The following is a 20,676-nucleotide window of genomic DNA, read 5'->3' on the forward strand; positions in this document are numbered from 1 at the left end:
CCAGTTGCCTTTGATTCAAGCTCTTAGGATTACCGTGACCTATATGACTGAGAATCTATGCCAACATGTAACTGTGTACAATCTCTAAGGGCTAAATGTTAAGACTTAAAATGAAATGGCTGGGTTTAGATTTGGTGTATATGGTTAGGCTTAGATGTTGCAATGTACGTGATTAAGGTTAATAAAAGAACATTAATGAACAGTAGTGCTGCATACAGCTGCATACAGCTGCATACAGCTGCATACAGCACTACTGTTTTGGGCACCTTTTCTATTGACACTCGCCTGTTCTACACATTTAGGAGTTTCAGTGCTTCTTTTATCATTTCTTTAGTGTGGGAATATGGCCCCTATGTGTCCTATTGCGGTTGCAGTGGTGACTAGAATTGTTCTACATCTGGTTGATGAATGATTTGGAGCACATTTGGAGCCTCTTGTTTAAGTCCTGAAAACTCTCCAATTTTTCTTCCAGCTCTCATCAAGTTATTCATCAACATGACTTTTTATGTAGGTTTACTTTAATTTTGTGTTTGCCTTGTTTTATATTCTCAAGTCATGCACAGCACAATCAGTGATGTAAAAATTGGATTTTAGAAATCAAATTTATCCTTTGTTAGCTTTTTAAGCATGGTGCATTTCCTTTTCATTGTAGCCTTTTGTGCCAAGTCATAAAAATAGGGTACATTAGAGCATCTTTTATGAAAACAGAACAAAGAGCAGCTATATTAAAAAATATTCTCCATTATTTCCATTCAGTGATTGTAATTTACATTTTGTGGAGATAAATTTGAAGAAAGGGAGATGAGTGCAAGCAACTGTTTTGACCAATATCTCTCTCTGTTTTTTTTATTTTATTTAACTATTTAAAATGCCTGAAGGAAACAACACAGAAGGAGCTTACTGGGCAACATATCTGCTGTGCTTTTTTGTCCATCTGTGAAACACCACTTCTCTGGTACACCTACATTTTTACTAACATGATCAGACAGACTTTGCACAGCAGTTGTTTTTTCCTTCTTTATGAAGTCTTCTTTAAATCTTTCATTATGTCGTTCCTCATGGTGGCCAAGAAAAGAGAGAAGACATGGAAAGTATTGTCCTTTTGAGTATTTGATTGCTGTCTGTATGCTTCATCCCAGTGTTTTGTGTTTTTTAGTTTGCACATTGCTTGTATGTTTAAGGCCTTTCTTTTATTCCACATTGTGTCTCTGCCGGGTCCCTCATCTTTCTTTGCCTGACTGGTTTTGTTCAACCTTGTACTCTCTTTGTGTCAATAAACTTTGCCTTTTACTTTCACAGCCTCCCTCTTCTGTCATGCATTTGGTTTCTCTTATGTAAACTCTGACAGCTATAAACAGTGAGTACAAAGGTGAAGGAAGAATAGGCTACTGGCTGAAATGGCTATTGCAATCAAAGAAAAATGGTTCTTGAAAGCCCACTTTTCTACTGTAACGTCAGTAGAGGAGTGTATTTTGTTTTTTTTGTTTTTTTTTTATTTTTTTGCCCACAATTTCTGGAGACTACTTGCAATGGGTAGTTTAAGCAGGGTTTGAGGTGCAGCTTGCAGCGCTGAATTCTTCCCATGATATCTTTCGTGACAAGATGTGAAAACAGGTTTCTAAAGCTGCTGCAATTGGTTGTCAAGGGAACATTTCTTAAGGTAGAGCGTGTTATGCTGTGAGAAGACATGCTCAAATATTTGCATATAGGCAAATACCAGATGTGCAGGTGAAGAGCAGGAACTCATAACAGAACCACTTTAACCTGAGCTTTGCAAAACAGAGTGAGCAAACTACACTGTGACCACCTCATGGTATCTAGGGATTGTTTGCTGGACGTGGTGATGCTTGGCGATATTAGACAAGTTTAGTGTTTTTTCATTTTCCATTTATTGTTTGTTGGCTTGCCTGGAGCTGAGGAGTGATGATGCAGTGTTCCTGTCCCAGAGCCAAGGACAGCCCTCTGTAGGAGGCTGAGCAGAGCCTGTTGGACGAAGCGGAGGGGGCAGAGGACAAACAAGACTCATGGATGTTCTCCTATTGTCTGGGATCTAATAAAATGTAAAGCATTGTGCTAGTGTTAGAATATAATTACATTAATCTGAACTCATCTTTACACTAGTTCCCTTAAAGAAGAAAAATGCATGAATCAGCTTAATCTTAACAAGACTGTATGCCTTCAGAGACACTGAAGTGTTTTCTTCACTGCTCATGAATTATAAACAGATTAAAAGAAGAGAAAAGGGGGAATGTTGAGCATGAAGATATTCAACCTAAGTCCAAGCCTGGGTTAACTGCCCTTTTAATCAAGAGGTTAATATAGTCTTGGACTGCAATGTGTACCACAAAAGGCATGTAAATGAAGATGTAAATTATAGATTGGTGGATGAGACGTGGGAGGAATAACAAAGCGTGTAATAGAGGTGCTGCATCATTTTCCAATACTGGTTTTAGGGGGAGCAGAACTATTAAAATCACAGGGCTATTCCCATCTGATTTTCCACTCATTTACATTTACTATTCCAGCATATAGCTGGTGGTATCGCCCACAGTGAATGTGAGTGAGCAGGTAACAGTGTCCCACTCAAGGACACATGCTTTTTAACAAGGATGCTTCCTACCATGGAGAACACACTTGTGACCTTTCATTACACACTTATTAATTTTTCCAACCAAAACCGCTTCTTTAACAATCTGTTAAATGTGTTTCTGAAACTATTCAGCACCAGGTGGTGCCACAGTGAGGCCCCAGCAAGTGTGTTTAATAATGACTATTAAAAACTGTTGAGGGAAGAACACCAACTTTACAGTTTGTAAAAAAAGGATATAATTCATCACTCCGCTTGTCGAGGCTCAATTATGGTCGATAAATCCTGAGGAAACAGTCAATAAGAAACCAGCTGAAAGGCAAATGGCTTTTCACTTCACTTCATTTTTCATACATGGGGCCTCCATATGCTTTCATGGAAAAAGGAACGATAGAGGTCATAAACAGCCATGATGGCAGCTGTCAGCTGATTCACAGCTGGTCGCTACATCCATTCATGGCAGCAAAAAATCCCCAAGATTGACTGAAATTATCTTCAGTTGTCATTACTCAGTCAGATGAAAAGTACAATCACACGCCATAGAAAACCAATACGTCTGAGTCTTCAATAACTGCAATTCATGAAGTGAGCTGTAAATGGCTTCATACTGTAGTAATGAAAGCAGTTTGGTTCCTCTGAGGAAAGATTATCCCTAATTGGCCCAGCTGGATAAACAGAGTTAGCAGTGTTAGCATACTGTTTCACAAAGTAACACAGAAACTATTTTCTATCTTTCTCAATTGTTGCATGAGTATGAGCTGCCATCCCAACTATTATCACATCTCAGAAGATAAAAAAAAATCCTTATTTGACATTTTGTTTCTCTCAACAGTTCTTGTGGTCTTCTTTCTTCTTCTCTTATCTCACCACTCTTTCTTTTCTTTTTATTTTTCCTCCCCTTCTCTCCACATCTGTACCTCCCAATCTCCCTTTACTCCTAATTTCTTGGTCTCTGGCCCCGTCTCAGTGTCCTGATTCACTGCTCTGTTGGTAGATCAATAGAAAGGCTCTCTGTCAGGAGGAGTCACTGCCACCCCCCTACACACTCCCTCCCTCCCACCTCTGGTCTCCCCACTCTGCAGACACACAGCCTTCTGGGAAGCTGGATTTCTACATCCCATACTGAGAAGGATCTCCTCTGCCCCTCTGGATCACTCTTCATCTCTGCACCTCCAACTCGAGAGGGATAACAGCATGACGTGGTAATGTGCTTTTCAAAGCAAAAGGTTTTATCTGGAAGCCACAAATGAAGCAGCCTGAGAAAATGGGATATCAGTGCAAAACACAATGTGAAAAGAAGAAGAAGTGGAGAAAAAAAAAAAAACAGGGTGAGAGAGAGAAGTTGTGCATTCAGCTAAGCTGCAAAATGCTCCCCCCTCTCATTCCGCCTTTCTCCACCCCCTGGAAAACTCTCTCTCTCTCTCTCTCTCTCTCTCTTGCTCTCTCCTTGTGTGTCTCTCTCTACCTCTTTTTTCTCTCTGCAGCTGTGCTCTGCTGAGCGTCACCTTCACACAGCAAGTGCCTTTACTTGAACAGAAGAGGTAGAAGGAAGAGGAAGGTAGCTGGGAGGGCAAGAGAAAATAAATCTCAGGAGTGTGTCTACACGCACCAGAGGAGCGTCACTTTACTTCACAGAGAAGGCAAGAGAAGCGCACAGAAACAGACGGGAAGAGGCAGCTGTGTAGGAGCATCACAGTGTTGCCGGTGCTGGCAGAGCATGCAGAGTGGAGACAGGGGAATCCACTGGCACTGTTGATCCCGGTGTCCCTGGCAAAAGCTGCTTAAGCAGGAGACAGAAAACGACGAAGCAGGCAGGATCTCGCCAAGGGGGCAGCATTTTACAGCGACAACGAAGCGTGGAGACAGCTGAAACCTGAACACAACACACACACATACAAACAGCTGAGCAGAGAAGGACAGTCAGACACGCATTGCATTTAAAAATCCCACCAAACCCACTTTTTTTTTTTTTTCCTTTTCTGAAATGCACACACTGGTTCAAGAAAAAAAGAAAATGTTTCATCTTCTTGCTCATGGATTTTGGATGATAAAGGTAAAAACTTCTGGGAAGGAATTTCTTTTTTAAGCACGACTTACTACAGAAATTTTTTTTTTACTAACTTTACCACTTTTTCTTTAATGGAGTTGGGATTTTTAAACTCTTGAAGCACAACAAAAAATACCCTTGATTCGTAGCTGCAGAAAATGAGAGCTGTCTTGGTGACCATTACGATGTCTCCCCCTGCTTCAGTCTGAGCAGTAAGTGGATTATGATGGCAGTATTTGGGGATTTCTCTTTTGCTTAAGAAAGAAAGAAAGAAAGAAAGAAGCCTATCTATGAGTTGTGGATTTATGTCTGTCAAAGGGGAAGATTTTCCGCATTTTCTCCTTTCTTCTCCTGTGGATTACATATGGGTTTTGTGATCTCCGAATGCAGTCTCATGGATGATCGCTCACTGCCAGTTATTAGGATAAAGTACAAAAAGGGACACAAGTGAGTATTCAGCTGGATTTTTATCTCTCAAGTCAAAGCTTGCATAAAGCAAAGCTGTCGAAAGTGATTCTATAACGAAAGCACAACGCAGCATCATTTTTCCTGTTTTAATAACTCATGTAACTCACTGATTGAGCTGTTATGTCCAAGGAATGATGATGAAGTTGTAAGAGGTAGGCAGATCCTGACATTCAATAAAATTTCAACAAGTGAACCTACATATTTACTGACCATTTTCCAATGAGCATCATTTACTAAATGAGGGGTACTGTCTACCCGGCAGGTGGCTCGGGCACAAACGGAGATTGATTGAAGTGATCTGTGTGAATCCAATTAATGCACATTGGATTCTTGCCAAGACAAAAGCAATGGAGGGGAGCACCACCGTCTAGCATCTGATCCCCTCCTCACTGGATAAACTGAGGAACCTCTACTCTCCCTCCTGAACAACACTCCTCCTCCTTCTCCTCCCTTTTCACCCAGGCAAGAATGGTACCCCCACCCCCCACCAACAAGCCCCACGTGTGCCTGTCCACCATTCTTATCATGAGCAGCATGGCACTGATCGATGCTTACCTGGTGGAGCAGAACCATGGACCCCGTAAGATTGGCATCTGCATCATGGTGATGGTGGGAGACATCTGCTTCTTAATTGTGTTGCGGTATGTGGCTGTGTGGGTGGGTGCTGAAGTACGTACCGCTAAACGAGGCTATGCCATGATCCTCTGGTTCCTTTACATCTTTGTGCTGGAGATCAAGGTCTACTTTGTATATCAAAACTACAAAGCAGACAGGAAGAGCTTGGACGCTCTTGCAAGGAAAGCCTTGACACTGCTGCTGTCTGTTTGCATTCCAGTTCTTTTTGTGGTGCTTGTAGCTATAGACCACATGGAATATGTTCGCGCCTTCAAGAAGCGCGAGGAGATCCGAAATCGACTCTTCTGGGTGGTGGTGGACTTGCTTGACGTACTGGACATCCAAGCCAATCTGTGGGAGCCTCAAAAGAAAGGTCTACCTCTATGGGCAGAGGGCCTGATGTTCTTCTACTGCTACATCCTGCTGCTTGTGCTACCCTGTGTGTCCTTGAGTGAGATCAGCATGCAGGGCATCAACATCGTCCCCCACAAAATGCTTCTGTACCCAATCCTCAGCTTGGTGACCATCAACATTATTACACTCTTCATCCGTGGAGGGAACATGATCCTGTACAGGGATGCCAGAGTATCTGGGATCCTCATTGGAAAGAACATACTGGCCATCATCCTAAAGACCTGCAGTTTCGTGCAGTACAGGAGACAGTTGCAGAACGCTCCTCCCGCATTTGGAGTGGAGCTACAGAAAAACTCAGTGGCTAACACTCGCCCTGCCCCCACCCCTCCTCAAGTGGTCATGCAGGACCAGACCCCTCTCCCCGAAGTAACAACATGTGAACACACATGACATGCAGATAGGGTGAACCCTGGAAATGTCAATATGAGTATATATGACCCTTAAGGATGCTGGCTGGGAACAGTGTTCCACACCTTTTAGTGTGTGTGAACACACAGAAGATCATGATCCCTAATGCTTAATGGCACACAGGACACTGCAGACGCTGAGCGAGTATGAAGCACTCACTGCTGTATCCAAAGCCGTCATGGTGCAAAACACAGTATTACTTGTGACTTTGTGAAAGCATCCCCCCCCCCCGATAAATCCATTTAACTGTGTATTTTTTCTAACTGTACAAATGAAAAAAGGCAACTACTGCAAGATTAGAGGATATATTTTTGAATTGTGTGTGTTGCATTCTAATCTTAAACTTAAGGGTCTGTTTGCTGTTGTGTGTATTTCTGTTGCTCGAATGTTCTTAGTAGTTGAGGGCTTTAACTCGTCAAAGTCAAAGGGGGAAACCAATGAAATAATTGAAGTAATGGGGATGAACATAACAGTTAAAGCTTTCTCTTGAAAGAAGTGTGTTTTTATATGTGATTCTTTGATAAAGTATTGTGTACAAGAAAAAAGCATTTTTGGTTTATCACTGGCTGTAAAAGGATTTGACATAAAATCATCTCAAAGTTATTGGATCTTTGAGTATATTTCCTTTTATTTCATCAAAATCTAGTAAAAGTCTTTTAATTAACCAGGGTTACAGAATAAATTAGACCACTCTTCCCTGCTCACTCCATATTTAGAGACTTTTTATTGCTGAAGAAGTGCCTTTGGAATGCCATTTATCATGAATGTGGCCGCTACATTCCATTTAGCCTATTTAGAAAGAAGGGGAACAATTAAAATAAATGCAGTGTGAAGTTATCAACAGTTTGATCACTGCAAAGGTTGATTATGGTGCTGCTTCTATGGGATTAAAGGCGCAGCGAAGGAGCAACACTGCAGATGGATAAATGATTCCCAAATAACAGAACCTGTTTAATATCCTCCTCAGGCGCACAGTGACTCTCTGTGCTTTTGCTTAGTGGCAGCAGGGGTTGTAAGCACTGTCATTTTGTTCCTCACACAAAAGGACAAAATGGATACTTTGGTTCAGTGATGTGAATCCACACAACACATCTTTTCTTCTAGTATGACAAATCTCTTTCTTACTTTTTTTTTTTTTTTTGCACCACCAGTTGAATCAGAAATGAAGTTGCTTTTTTTCTGTTACTATCTCTTTGTTGGACAGATTTTTGTATTTACTTTTTTTTTTTTTTTTTTTTTTTTTAAGTAGACTGCTTGGTCCAAAGAAGACAAATTGAAATAAGAAATAAAGCTGTGGTAGTATAATGATTCAAGTGGAAAACTGAGCACTTCTGCTACAGAAAGAAATACATGAACCACTGTAGAATTTTATTGTTTGCTCGTTCCAGATCTTATAGACAGAGTACCATCTTTTGCATGATGTTTCTCTCATCAGTGGCAACCACACAGTTTGCTGAAACCCTGAGAGTGCAGGAACTGGTCCAACATATTTTTATCTGTGCAAAGCTCAGCTACAGGAAGGTGGCAAAATTCGGTGGCACAAACCAGGCTATCTCATTAAGACTGCTGTTGTCAGCATTCCTTGTCAGTGTTGTTGGCTTGTAAAGTTACAACATCAGCAATTTAGACGCTATCATAGGGTATTGGATTGTATTGTTTTTACAGAACTGCAGCAATAAAAAGGAAAGCATCCATCTTTTAAAGCAATATTAGTTCCTTAAGAAAATCTGGAAATATTGGCAAGCTTAGAGTTTTTAACAGTGTAAAAACGACTTTGTGCTGTAGAAACAGAGGGAAAAGGTATATAATGTACAGTTGGCAACTTTCCTGCAATCTTACCCTGTGTCTAAGTACATAATAATAATAATAATAATAATAATAATAATAATAATAATAATAATAATAATAATTAGACCTTCAATTGGGCTAGAAGGCCATGCTCTCTCAAATAAATTAAATAAATAAAACATCTGGCCCACATTAAAAGTTATCTAATTTGTTTTGTGTTACATTTCTGCAAGAAACAAAAAAATGGTCACGAAAAGCATTTTCAATCTTCTGAGAACCTTGAAACTGCTAAATTTTATTCAACTGAGATTGGGGGCAGCGCCAGGTGTTAGCTTTGTGTTGCTATAGCAACACCAAGAATGGGTCCAGCGACAGCTTAGCCACCCCAAGGACGCAATGTAACCTATTTAAAGTTTAGAAAGGTAAACTTTTAAATATTTAAACTTTAAAAGAAGCAGATAGCAAATAGCACAACTCTCATGTTCAAACTGCATGTCTGTTACATTTATAACAGTTGTGTATTTCTCTGAAGGCTAAAACAGAGACACCTGCTAGCCAAAATCAAAATGGCATGAAGCACATAAAATCTATGTTTTTCTGGCTCACCAGTGTTTTTTAGTTGAACTTGTTACCGGTTGGCCAAGAGTTCTTCATCCAATATTTTTACACATTGGATACCACATTACAATCAGTGTCTGACACATAATGCTATAATGTTAGTTTATGGATAATCAACACAGTCTGAGTTTAAAGGTTGGCTGACTGGGGATCAACATATGGCTCCTGAGTAAGTAACTCATGGTGAAGGTCCATCTTAGACACTTCTGTTTTTAGCCTCATTGCAAAGCAAACAAAGCGGAAGTTTATTCATTTGTTTCCCTAAAGAAAAATTACAGTGTTTTATTTAACAGTTTTTACCTGCTCCTACTAAATTTTATAGGTTAAAAAGATTTCAGGCACAAGTAGTATGAATTGTCATCTTAAAGTTCAAAATTCTAAAACTAATTGTGAGGGACAGAGCTGGTACACATGAGGACACAGTGGTGGTTTCAGAAAAACAGTGGGTTTTATTTACCCCCAAAATGCTGAATTGCTGCGCTGTGTTAAAGAAATGTGTAAAAAAGAATTGTGTCATAATGTTTGTGCAGTTTATGTAGAATTAAGATAATTGAAAATGTTGGTGCATGGGGGTTATCGACTTTTATGTTGTATGGTTGTGGGAGTGACCTTCAAACTTGCCATAGTCACCAAGCCACTCTGTATCTTGAACTCTGTTCAAGCTTCTTTGTTCTGTATTGTGGCAGCTGGACAGGGTTTGGGTTAGATAAGTGTAGTCCTGGTTGTTCATCTAAAGAAACTGGTAAACTGGATGACAAAAATTCACTAAGAAGACCACTGCTTCCAGTCACACTTCATTTAGGAGCACTGATTCAAACAGTTTTTTATCATTATTTGAAGCTGTGATGGTTGCCATGAACATGACCAGATTATATAGTACAATCACACAGCAAAGCCAGAGAGCTGCAGAACTAATAATAAGCTCATTTTTGTCTCAAAAGCTTTTTTACTTAGTGTGTAGTCTGGTAGATCCAACATAAGTTGAAACCAGTGTTGCCAAGTTTGCTTGTTTCAAGCAACTTTGGAAGCACTTGGAAAAATCGGCAGTCACTGGTTGCATGTTTTTGGACTTATTTTCTTAAGTGTCATAGCTTATTTGCGCTTGTCCTGCTTCCTTTATAAAGTCCTCCTTATTCTTTCTAAGCAGTCCACAAAAAGGGTATAAGCCATGGCTGCATTTGGGATTGGGAAACATAAATTCAACAGTCCTTTTTCAGAGTTACTATACATAAGAGGACACACACATATATATATAAATATATATATATAAATATATATGTATATATAAATCCTGCACAAAAAACTGCTTGCAAATTAATCATGATTAATCACCATGTCCAAGGATCAGTAATTACAGCATGTAATGTACTTCTATATGTTGTTCTAAACCATCTCTACCATGTTCTAGATCAAAATTCAGAATTCACATATCATCATCTCACCAACCGTCTCCATGGTGAAAATCAGAAAATCACCAGATGTGATGACTGAAGTTAAACAGCCAACATTGATGAAGAAACTCTGATAAAACTGATCATTGAAGTGTGTTTGTGCAGCAGTGATTAAAATTCTACAGCAGCATCACCCAAAGTAAACACCTGTTGATAAAATAGACTTAGTTTTTTTCTTCACATTTTTACATTGGATGATCACTTTAGTTGTAATATTCAGTTAAATATTTCATAAAATCTAGACAAAAGGTCTCATTTGTGCCCCCTTTTCCTGGTCAGTGCCCCTGCCTGGCCCCAAATCAAAACTTTTCTAGACCCACCACTGCATAGCTGAAGCATAAACCCTGTCTACCACCAGCCAACTACACTGTTTGAGATGGGTCTTGCCAAAAACAATATTCTGGGGTAAATATGTGCCGGTGTAATCCATGAACCGCTAGTTTCCTTCTTCTCAGATGATAAACACTCGCAAACAAGAGAGAAAAGCCGATCAGCTGATCACCGACAGCCATCATGACTCACAGAACAACATGAGAGGAGGAGGAGACGGAGGAAGCATCTGCTGCACAAACACTGCAGACACGTTGGTGTAAAATGCAAAATAAGTTAAAAAGAAAAAAAAATGTAGGAAAAGAGCTGGGCAACTATTAAAATTTTTAATTGTGATTAATTGTATTGTTACACACAAAATGTCATTTTTCCCTAAAAGAAGAATCTACTGCTATGCGAAGAAAATGCAATAAATTTGGGTTTACAAACACTAGACGAGGGATCTGCAACCTGTGGCTCCAGAGCCGCAAGTTGACCTTCCACAATGGCTCTTAATACATGGCTAAAAATTCTAAACAACTAATTTAAATATAGATATAATAACAAATGCAGGTTTTTAGCTATTTTGTTTTTTTCATGGAATAATTTCAAAACATTTCCACAACATAATGACACTACAAGTTCCAGTAATATATATATTCATTAATCTGTTTCTTGTCATTAGGTTGACGACTATAGGCTGTTTTTTTTTTTACATTATTTTCCACACATATCTACATCCCATAGAAGAAAGCATGTATATCCTCTTTTTGCAAAAGTTTTATGTTTTTCTTTATTTTGAAATTTAAAATAGAAATAAAAATGGGGTTCTTCAAAAATCTTCAAAAATGACAACAAATTTCCTATAGTAGATATTTCTAAAAAAAAATGATAAGCTGTCTTTTCTCAAAAGGTCTCGTAACATTTGTGTTTCTAAACAAGTTTTATTTAGCTGGGCTGAGGGGAAAGTGGCTCTTTGGACTGTAAAGGTTGCAGACCACTGCACTAAACAAATAAACAGATTTAGCAGAAGCAACACTTTAAACAGCAACAGTTAAAATATTTCTTAACATATATAAAATCAAATATTTATAACAAAGAAGGATGAAATTTTCAGGATTTACTAACCGAAAGATAAAAAGTCAGCAGGATGAATTTAAAGCTGTGAAGCTACTTCCTTCTAAACATAGAGGGAACAATATCTGATGAATATTTTTTTTTTCTGGAGGGAATCAACTAACGTCTGTTGGGCTCATTTTCATTGAGTTGGTTGCTTGTTTTTCTCACAAGTTCTGGCAACACTAGTTAAAACCACAGTGTGTCTGTTCCTCTGTTTTGTGACTGTTTCTGAAAGTTACATATGTGGGAGATTATGCAAATAAGATGTCTTAATTAACTGATGCTTAATAAAGACAAAGCACTTGTGCTATTATCCCCAGACTTAGGCCATATTCCTTCCCCTTCCCTTGGCTCTAACCCTCTGTTGTGTGGAGGTAACACATCACTTTTCAGTTAGGGTTCAAGGAGTTGTGCTCATCTGGCTCCATAGCCCTTGCTGATGGACTCAGTAAACATGACTACATAAAAGAAAATAAGGATCATCTTACTTCCCTAAAACAGAGGGGCGTGGGCCAAGGGAAAGAATTAGGTTCAGTGTTCTGTCAGTGTACTCATTATGTAAAATTGATTTAAAAACAATATAGTAAGATGTACTAACAACTTAAAATTAATGAAAAGTTGCAGCCCAAAGCTGCTCCATACTCTTAAACAGCCAGTTTCTAAATAACTGTTTTCATTCAGGTCACCTTTTTTCACTCTTAAATACTACTAAACTGGAAAGGATGCACTTCTACACTTACCACATAAACAATGACAAAGCAGCTGGCGCCAAGCAAGCAAGACAAACGGATGCAGTAAATTCACGGCTCGACCTTCGGCAGTCCCGAATGGCAACAGACTCGGGTAACAAATGTATTTTTCATGGAAGACATGTTAGAGTGCGCGGAGAACAAACCAGCACCAGAAAATGAATGCTCATCAAGTATTGATTCTCTTGTCTGGAGGAAAACTGATAAAAGATTTCAAAAGACCACTTTTTTTAAACAAAGAAAAAAAAGCAAGTTTCCTTTTTTAGATGCAGCTGAAGGAAATGTGTGACGCTGCTAAGCTGTGTGTATTTAAAGCTTCTCTGTGCTGGTGTAACTCTGTTAAACACTGGTCCAGTCAGTCTACTTTAGGGGTGCCCAAGTCCGGTCTTCGAGATCTACCATCCTGCAGCTTTTAGATGCAACCCTTCTCCAACACACCTGAATCAAATGACTGGCTCGTTACCAGGCCTTTGCAGAGTTGAATGACATGCAGATGACATTTGATTTAGGTGTGTTGGAGAAGGGTTGCATATAAAAGTTGCAGGATGGTAGATCTCGAGGACCGGACTTGGACACCCCTGATCTACATGATTATTGATGCTTGAATAAAAAAAAAAAAATGCAAAGCAAAGAAAGGCAACAAAGATAATTTGTAGTGTTCTGTTTTCATTTAAATCCTACTAAACACTATGAATATGTAGACTTTTTAAGCACAAATACAGCAGCTCTTAGCGACAGCCTTGTGCAGTTTTGTTGAAAAGTGGCAATTATCTGTTCCTCAGTCAAGAAACAGTATTTATGCATTTAATTTTTATCTCAGCACTTTCAATCATCAAATTATAGCCCTTGTAATTATAAAGTATTTAATCACACACCAACTCAGTTATGCATGTGAGTATTTTATAAGAGGGGCTCCAGCTGCAGAGTCACTACACAGATTGTACGACAGGGAAGGCTTCACTATCTTGCTCATGCACAGTTCACTGAGGATTAATGACAGCTGTGAAGTGTGACCCAGACCGAAGATCAAGCCTGTGACTCGCAGCTACAGTATGATCCTTTTCATAATCAGGTCACTCTGCTGGACTGCCAGCAACTTTTAGCCAACCCAACAGGAAACCCAGGTGACAAAAATGGGAGCCTGTTACTCAGAGTGTGTTGAATATTAATATGAATCTTTGGAAGATGGTGTTTCAGTATTTACACACCAACAAATTATGGAAAATGCTGTTTTTTTTTTTTTTCTACCAGACCTTGTTGACCTATAAAAGATTCTGATGGTTTATGAGTCTTTCACGCTTAGGCAGCATTTATATATTTATATGTAAACTGTATAAAGATCCAAAAGAATATTTGGGTTTTATGACAAAAAAAATCCTTAAATAGAAGTTCCGTAAAAATGCAGAGTAAAAACACTGGAAAGGTTTTTCTCATCTTGCTTGCCTCATTTTTTGTTAAGCTACTGAATGAATAATTTCACCTTATGGCAGGAACCCTATTTCCAGCTCCGCCTCTTGCAGCTGGTCAAGTTGGACCTGCCACTCATTTTGATAAGCTGTCTCCCTTGAAAAAGCGTCAAGCAACACATTAGGAGAGCCGCATCAAAAACTTACCAGAGGTATTAATGAAACCGGAGGTGAGTGTGGTTGCAAGTTACAGGAGAAAGAGCCATGCTTTACCTCTATTAGTCACTTTTGCTCTGACATCTTTGTCCTGCATGGCCACTAAGCAGCCTACAGCAAATGGATTTCAGCCAGAAAAGTTTTTTTTTATCGATGAGGTCGTCCAGGCATCAGGGTTTGTTGAGCTACAAGGTAACTGGTGTTTTTCCTTTAGAAGGCCCATTTATGCTCCATGCAAAATGCGGTTATGTCCGTCTTTTGTGTCAGTTATGCACGTAATTTGGCCTATTTTCACAAAGCTTACCCATCTGTTCACACGGAAAATGGATTAATACCACTGGAAATCATGGGGGCAGTGCTGAGCGGAATAGATTACATGTAACCTGCAAAAGAAACAAACCAGAGATGAGGAGGTACAGGAAGAAGATAAAAAAGCAGGAGGACAACAACAGCTTATGAAGAAAGGTTATACAAGTGTTTAATGTGTGTTAGGAGGTTGAAATCAACTTTAGGGGGATGCATTACAGCCGCCAACCAGTGTTTGAAACTGACATTGGATTGCAGGAGTAAACTCTGACTTAGCACCGCCTACTAGTGGAAGAACTGACTTAACAACCATGTCAAGGTAAAAGACGCATGGAAGTATGAAGACAGCAACATATGACAACAATGTAAATAAGTCAGTAGAACTGTATTTATATAGCACCCCTCAAGATATAAAATCACAAACTACTTCACAAGAGCCAACAATGTAAAACACAAAAGATTTTAATAAAAAGCAGATTTGAAAAGAGTCCACCAATCTCAAGTTCAAAGGAAGAGAGTTCCAGAGTCTGGGGGCTACTGAACAGAAAGCTCTGTCTCCTTTAGTTTTCAGCTTTTTATGGGGCACCATCAGCAGGCCCTGGTCACAGGACCTTAGGGAAACCTCAAGGAACTATTAGGGAAACATAGCTTCAGAAGCCCTGTGATACAAGCTGGTGCCTGACAAGATCTCCAGTTCAGTAAAATAATCTTGAATTGCACTCTGAAATAAACCAGAAGCCAGTGCAGTTGCATCAAGATTGGAATTACATGAGAAAACTGTGGAGTTTAGACATCTCATTTGGGTGAAACGAGGAATATAACAAGAAGTGATGAGAGATGCCAGAATGCTAGATGGGGGGAGTAAATACAGTAAAAACAACAAAAGCCCCAAAACAGAACCTTGGGGTACACCAATTTTCCTCACGCCTGATTTGTGTGTCTTTTGTTACGTGTATTTTGTTTGTAAATTCTTTATCACATATGTGAGAATCAGCATCTCTAAGTGCTGACTTATTAATACATAGTAATTTGGTTTCACAGCTACATTTAAGAGAATTCTGTTTGGTTAAAAATGCTGATTTTGCTTGTTTTTTCTGTAAAACTCATAACCTCATGACTGAGATGGTATTATTATGATAACATTGTATAAAACCATACAATAGTAATATAATAACCTCAGTTTTTTTTCCTCTTTAAGAGAAGGAAACCTATTAACATTTAAACAGACTGAAGCAGTGTTGCCATCTAAAGCTGTCAGCAAATATTTTGCTGACAGGTACATTTGTTGATCCAAATGTGTGGCTTCAGTTCAATACAACCACTTTTAGCACTAGAATCCCACTGATGTAAAGCTGGTCCACTATAGCTGCTGTCTGACTAAAAAGCTGCCCAAAGAAGTATAAATATCAAGTAGAGATTAGAGAGAGTGGGGGGAAAAGGAGCAGGAGAAACAAATTAAAATTTAAAGCTTATGTTAGCTTCTTTACTGTGCCATGTACAACTGATAAATAACTCAATTATGACCATAAAAGCAAAAGCAAGAAACCTTTGAATTACAATAAAGTTCCAGTAGGGTTTTAATACATCTTTGTGTCACATTACAGACAAATGGGTAAAGCACTTAAAACAATCACCAAATAATCAAGTCTTCACCAAGTTTGACCAACCACCAAGTCTTTAGTGACTGACTGATCTCAAATCAGCTCAAATTAATAACATACAGGAGTTAAACTGCTTGTTTTAACTAAAAAAAACTGCTTCATCATGAAGTCACAAACGTACACTGCAGATATTTAGAAGTATGAGATATTCAGAGTAAAGAATTTTCCAGTTTTGGACTGGACTAAGTTACCAATATCTTTAAATTTTGCAACATACATTTTCATGTTGGGTATGTATATATATATATATATATATATATATATATATATATATATATATATATAAGTATGTATATAAAAAGGTTGTCCCATTTTGACATGCAGTCTAATTTACAAGAGAATTCTGTTTTAGACAGACAAAACTGCTCTGTTTACAGACAGCTCTAACAATACAGAAAATAAATTAGAGTTCATTTAAAGGCAAATACCAGGTTATATCTAAACAAATAGATAAATAAATTAAAAAAGATGTTTTCTCCAGTCCCCTCAGAGTAACTTTAAATTCCCCTAATGGGATTAAGGTGGGCAGATTCAGATCCTGCTGCATCCTGTTCCAAGTTGAAGGAGCAGAGTAAGAGAATGACCTTTTGCCAAGCTCAGTACAAACTGAAGGAACGCTGAACGTAACAAAATGCTGGGAGCGTAGGCTGTGTCTGTTTTTTCTAAGTAGTAGGTAGGAGGATAAATGTGATGGCAACAGCCCAACGATGGATTTGTAAATAAAGATACACCAGAGCAAGAGTCTGTGGATAGATAGTGATGACCAGTTGACCAGAGAGTGCAATGTGCAACGGTGAGTGAGGGGTTTACAGTCGGTTATGCCGGCAGGGGGAGCAAGGGACTTAATCTGATCCCAGCTGTTTGGTAAAATTTCGAAAATTTAGCAGGTAAAAAATGAGGCAGGTACTGGTGATGATACCATACCATAAAGTAGACTATTTTATAGGATTTGTAGTTCATTAGAGAACAGTAAAGCAATGGATTGCCATACATGATGTGCGATCTCTGTTTGTTGTTTTGTAGCAAACTGCAAACCCAATAAACTCAGTTACATCTTTGACATCATCCCAAGATTAAAATTAAATTAAATTAAAATGATCCATCTTACATGTGTACTTTAGCCATCAAGGAGCTTACCCATTATCTTGTAGCCACTAATTCATTATCACTTCCCACACATGGCCATGAGTTAATTATCTTGCTCCCATGTGGCCATGATTTACTAATATGTGCCCATGGATTAATTTATTTTCTGTCACCAGACAGGCTACATACAATCTGCATCATTAAATTGTTGATTTTAGACCTATCCTAAAAATCATAAAAAAAAAAAAAAATCCATCCATCTGTCCGTCTGTCCATCCATCCATGCATGCATCCATCCATCCATCCATCCATCCATTTTCTATAGTTATTCCAATGAAAGTTCACAGGGGGCCGAAGCCAAACTGCTACCAAGCAAGCGGACTGGTCCCCCGTGGACAAGTCACACTGACTCCTATTGAGAATTTAGAGTCACCAGTTACCCTAACATGCATATCTTTGGACTGTGGGAGGAAGCCGAAGTACCTGGAGAGAACCCATGCATACACATCCCCCACCACCCCACCCTTCAAGCCATCACTTGAACCAGGAACATTCTTGAGGCAACGGTGCTAACTACCACACTACAACATCTTTTGAGCAACTACAGTCTGTAACATATAACATGTTTCATGGTAATTTAAACTTGCTGTGGTTTGATTTCTACAGTTCTCTGTTTCAGGCAAAATAAGGAGGGCCACCAAAAATAATCTTACATGGGCCCTTAGAGCAGAGCCTGGTTTTCGATATTCAACTCTTCCAGCTGTTGGTGAGCCAGAATGATGCTGACAGGTAACTATCACTAAATCAAGGTTCATTGTGGCATTAACTATTATGGAGTGTTGAGGTTTCAGACTCAGTCCTGCACCTGTGCTTATTCTACCATAATAGTTTAAAATGTCCACTGCAAAATAATGCCTTGTGTACCTCTTTGCAACTAGAAGACACTTATTCTAAATCATTTTGACCTTTTGGTCAAAAAAAGGGGGCCAAGCCGTTTGTCCCAAACAATAGAGTTGAAGCAAACTATTGACCAGAGAAAAAAGCCCAAAATCACAGAGCCTGATATTTTTCTCATGAGCTGGTGAAAACCAAAACAGAACTGAAAGGTCAGTGAATATTGGACCACACGTTAGTCGCTTATGCCCTTAATTTTCACTGCACTGCATGCACTATGAAGACCTTTTTCTCTTTAAAATACTGCAGTTTGTTTGTATTTTCTTCTTTTCTTTTTGTCTTTTTAAAGAAAGTTTTGGTGCACCATATGAAATGCCAGAATAAAATGGACTAAAATAATGCCAGGAATAAAAACTGAGCCTGGTGCCGGTTAAAAAATGCCTCTCTTACAGTGCCAGCCTTTTCTTTTATTAAAGGTTTGTTTTAACTTGAAAAAAACCAAAAAAAAAAAAAGACCATCAATTCATTCCTTCAGAGCTCATACAAAATCTACACCTTCTGAATTCTGGGGAAACAACCCTGAACTAGATGACATAAAAAGGAATATGGGGTGTTTTATTTTAGTACTATAAAACATATATTATCAAATAATGTACTGTATCAAAACAATACAACATAGGTTTCCAACCTCAAAGCTTTGTGCCTCTTACTTGTTTTGATGGCACAGTGACATTTATTATTTACATTCCTGGGACTGCCATTGCCCTGCAGCATCCTGAGGCTGAGAAACTGCCTGTATCACACACCAGCAACTGGATATCAACACAATTTGGATGCAAACCATGGCTGATTCAGCAAAAAAAAAAAAAAAAAAAAAACAACGAGAGTGAGGGAAGCAAATAAAAGAGAGAAAGTGACAGAGGAAGATATTAGAAAAAAGTCAACAATGGGCTAATTTAAACTTGCTGGAGATAGCTCAGATAAGACAGGACACAAGGCAGATGCTGGAATTTCCTTTGTTAAGGGGCATACAAGTGTGAAAATCTGCCAAAGTTCAGTGAAATATATAAAAATATCTTTAAATATTAAACATTAAATTTAACAAATATAAAATCCAAAACACAACCAAATGGGCAGTTTGGATTGTAGTAGCTTTCTCACTGCAGCACTAACACCCACAATAGTGTTACTCACTGTCCTCCTGATGAACTCGTGGACGCTAACATTAGCCCGAGGCCTTAAGTTTCATGGATGCAATCTTGAGTTTCTTTGTAATCTTGTAGAAACTTACACATTGGAGGGGAAATGAATTGGTCAAGCACTCATGGGGAAGTAATGATTGTGGAAAATTTTTGAATTTGTATGTAGTCTTGTAACCTTTTCCGATCTCATCACTTTTGTTCATGCTATTATATGCTTCCACAAACATAAGCTGTATTGATCAGGCTTTGATAAATCTCTGCTCCTTGAATAAAACAGGGACACTAACTCACACCTGTCATCCTACTGATTGAAAACACCTAACTCTAATTTCAGCATCAAATGAACTGCAAATCAAAGAGATCCACAAACTCAGTACTTTTGCTTATTTTTAATAACTCATATTAATGTAGATATATAGAAAATTCTTACAAAAACATTAGCACAGTAAAATACTCAAACTGTACAACTGTATAAATAAAACTAATCTGAAGCTAATTCTTAAATTTTAGATTGTCCTACATGTTGTTTGAACATATATCATGAGACAGGCTAAACAAAGATATACCGTCCCACAGGATAGTGAGACTTAATGGTGTTAACCCAAATTTTCTTTTTCATTCTCTGCACATGGTTCAAAGAAAGAGGCAAACTAATCCATCAGTCTACTTTTCTTTAGCCAGAAGTGAACCAGTTCTGCGCACCCTACTTCACATGAAATAAACTGGTTGTGATAAGAAAAAGCTGTGAAGAATATTTTTGAAAATTCTGTTTATAATATTATAAGCAACTCTGTTGAGTTGAAGTACTCCAGCAAAATCCAAAATATCAACTAGTTCAAGAAAATGTACAAAAGCCTGTTCTTTAGTAGGTATATTGATGATTATTTTTCATTACTCCATAATTGATATGACATGGAGATGAGAGGCAGAGAAGCCTATGTGTATATGTGCATATGTATATGTGTGTATACATGTTACTCTTTATGTGGACAAAGGGGTGGGAGCTAACAAGCTATGCTCTTTCCCTTTTTTCCCCCCAAATATGTCAACTATTCTTTTTCTGTGTTTTTATTTTTGCTTCCTTAAATTCTTCTATATTATGCTGTGCAAAGAATTAGTTTCATAGTAATCGGGAAGCCTAGAACCATCTGCATATTTGAAATAAACAATACAAGAAATTAAAATAAAGAATAACACAATAAAAAAACTGTTATTGTGTAAATTTGTTATTTTCTTAACTACTTAATGCATTCTCAGGATGTAATTATGTGGTAGCTGCACATTAAAGCTAACAAATTTAAAGGAAATGTGACATTTGGTCTTTGATGAAAA

At 38.4% G+C, this 20,676-nt stretch overlaps 1 protein-coding gene across 2 annotated transcripts; it reads left to right on the forward strand.

Annotated features, from left to right (window-relative positions):
* Positions 1-4,085: 4,085 nt before the first annotated feature.
* LOC121655154 (transmembrane protein 121) lies at positions 4,086-7,142 on the forward strand. Of its 2 annotated transcripts, none has more exons than XM_042009604.1 (2): positions 4,086-5,254; positions 5,365-7,142. In XM_042009604.1, exon 2 carries the CDS (start codon positions 5,571-5,573, stop codon positions 6,519-6,521), a length of 951 nt encoding a protein of 316 aa, XP_041865538.1. In that variant the 5' UTR covers positions 4,086-5,254; positions 5,365-5,570; the 3' UTR covers positions 6,522-7,142. The 2 variants fall into 2 exon arrangements, with proteins under 2 accessions (XP_041865538.1, XP_041865539.1); XM_042009605.1 differs by having other exon boundaries at positions 4,086-5,081.
* Positions 7,143-20,676: the final 13,534 nt, after the last annotated feature.

The sequence above is a fragment of the Melanotaenia boesemani genome, chromosome 16, assembly GCF_017639745.1.
Source record: "Melanotaenia boesemani isolate fMelBoe1 chromosome 16, fMelBoe1.pri, whole genome shotgun sequence".
In the NCBI taxonomy this organism is placed as follows: domain Eukaryota; kingdom Metazoa; phylum Chordata; class Actinopteri; order Atheriniformes; family Melanotaeniidae; genus Melanotaenia; species Melanotaenia boesemani.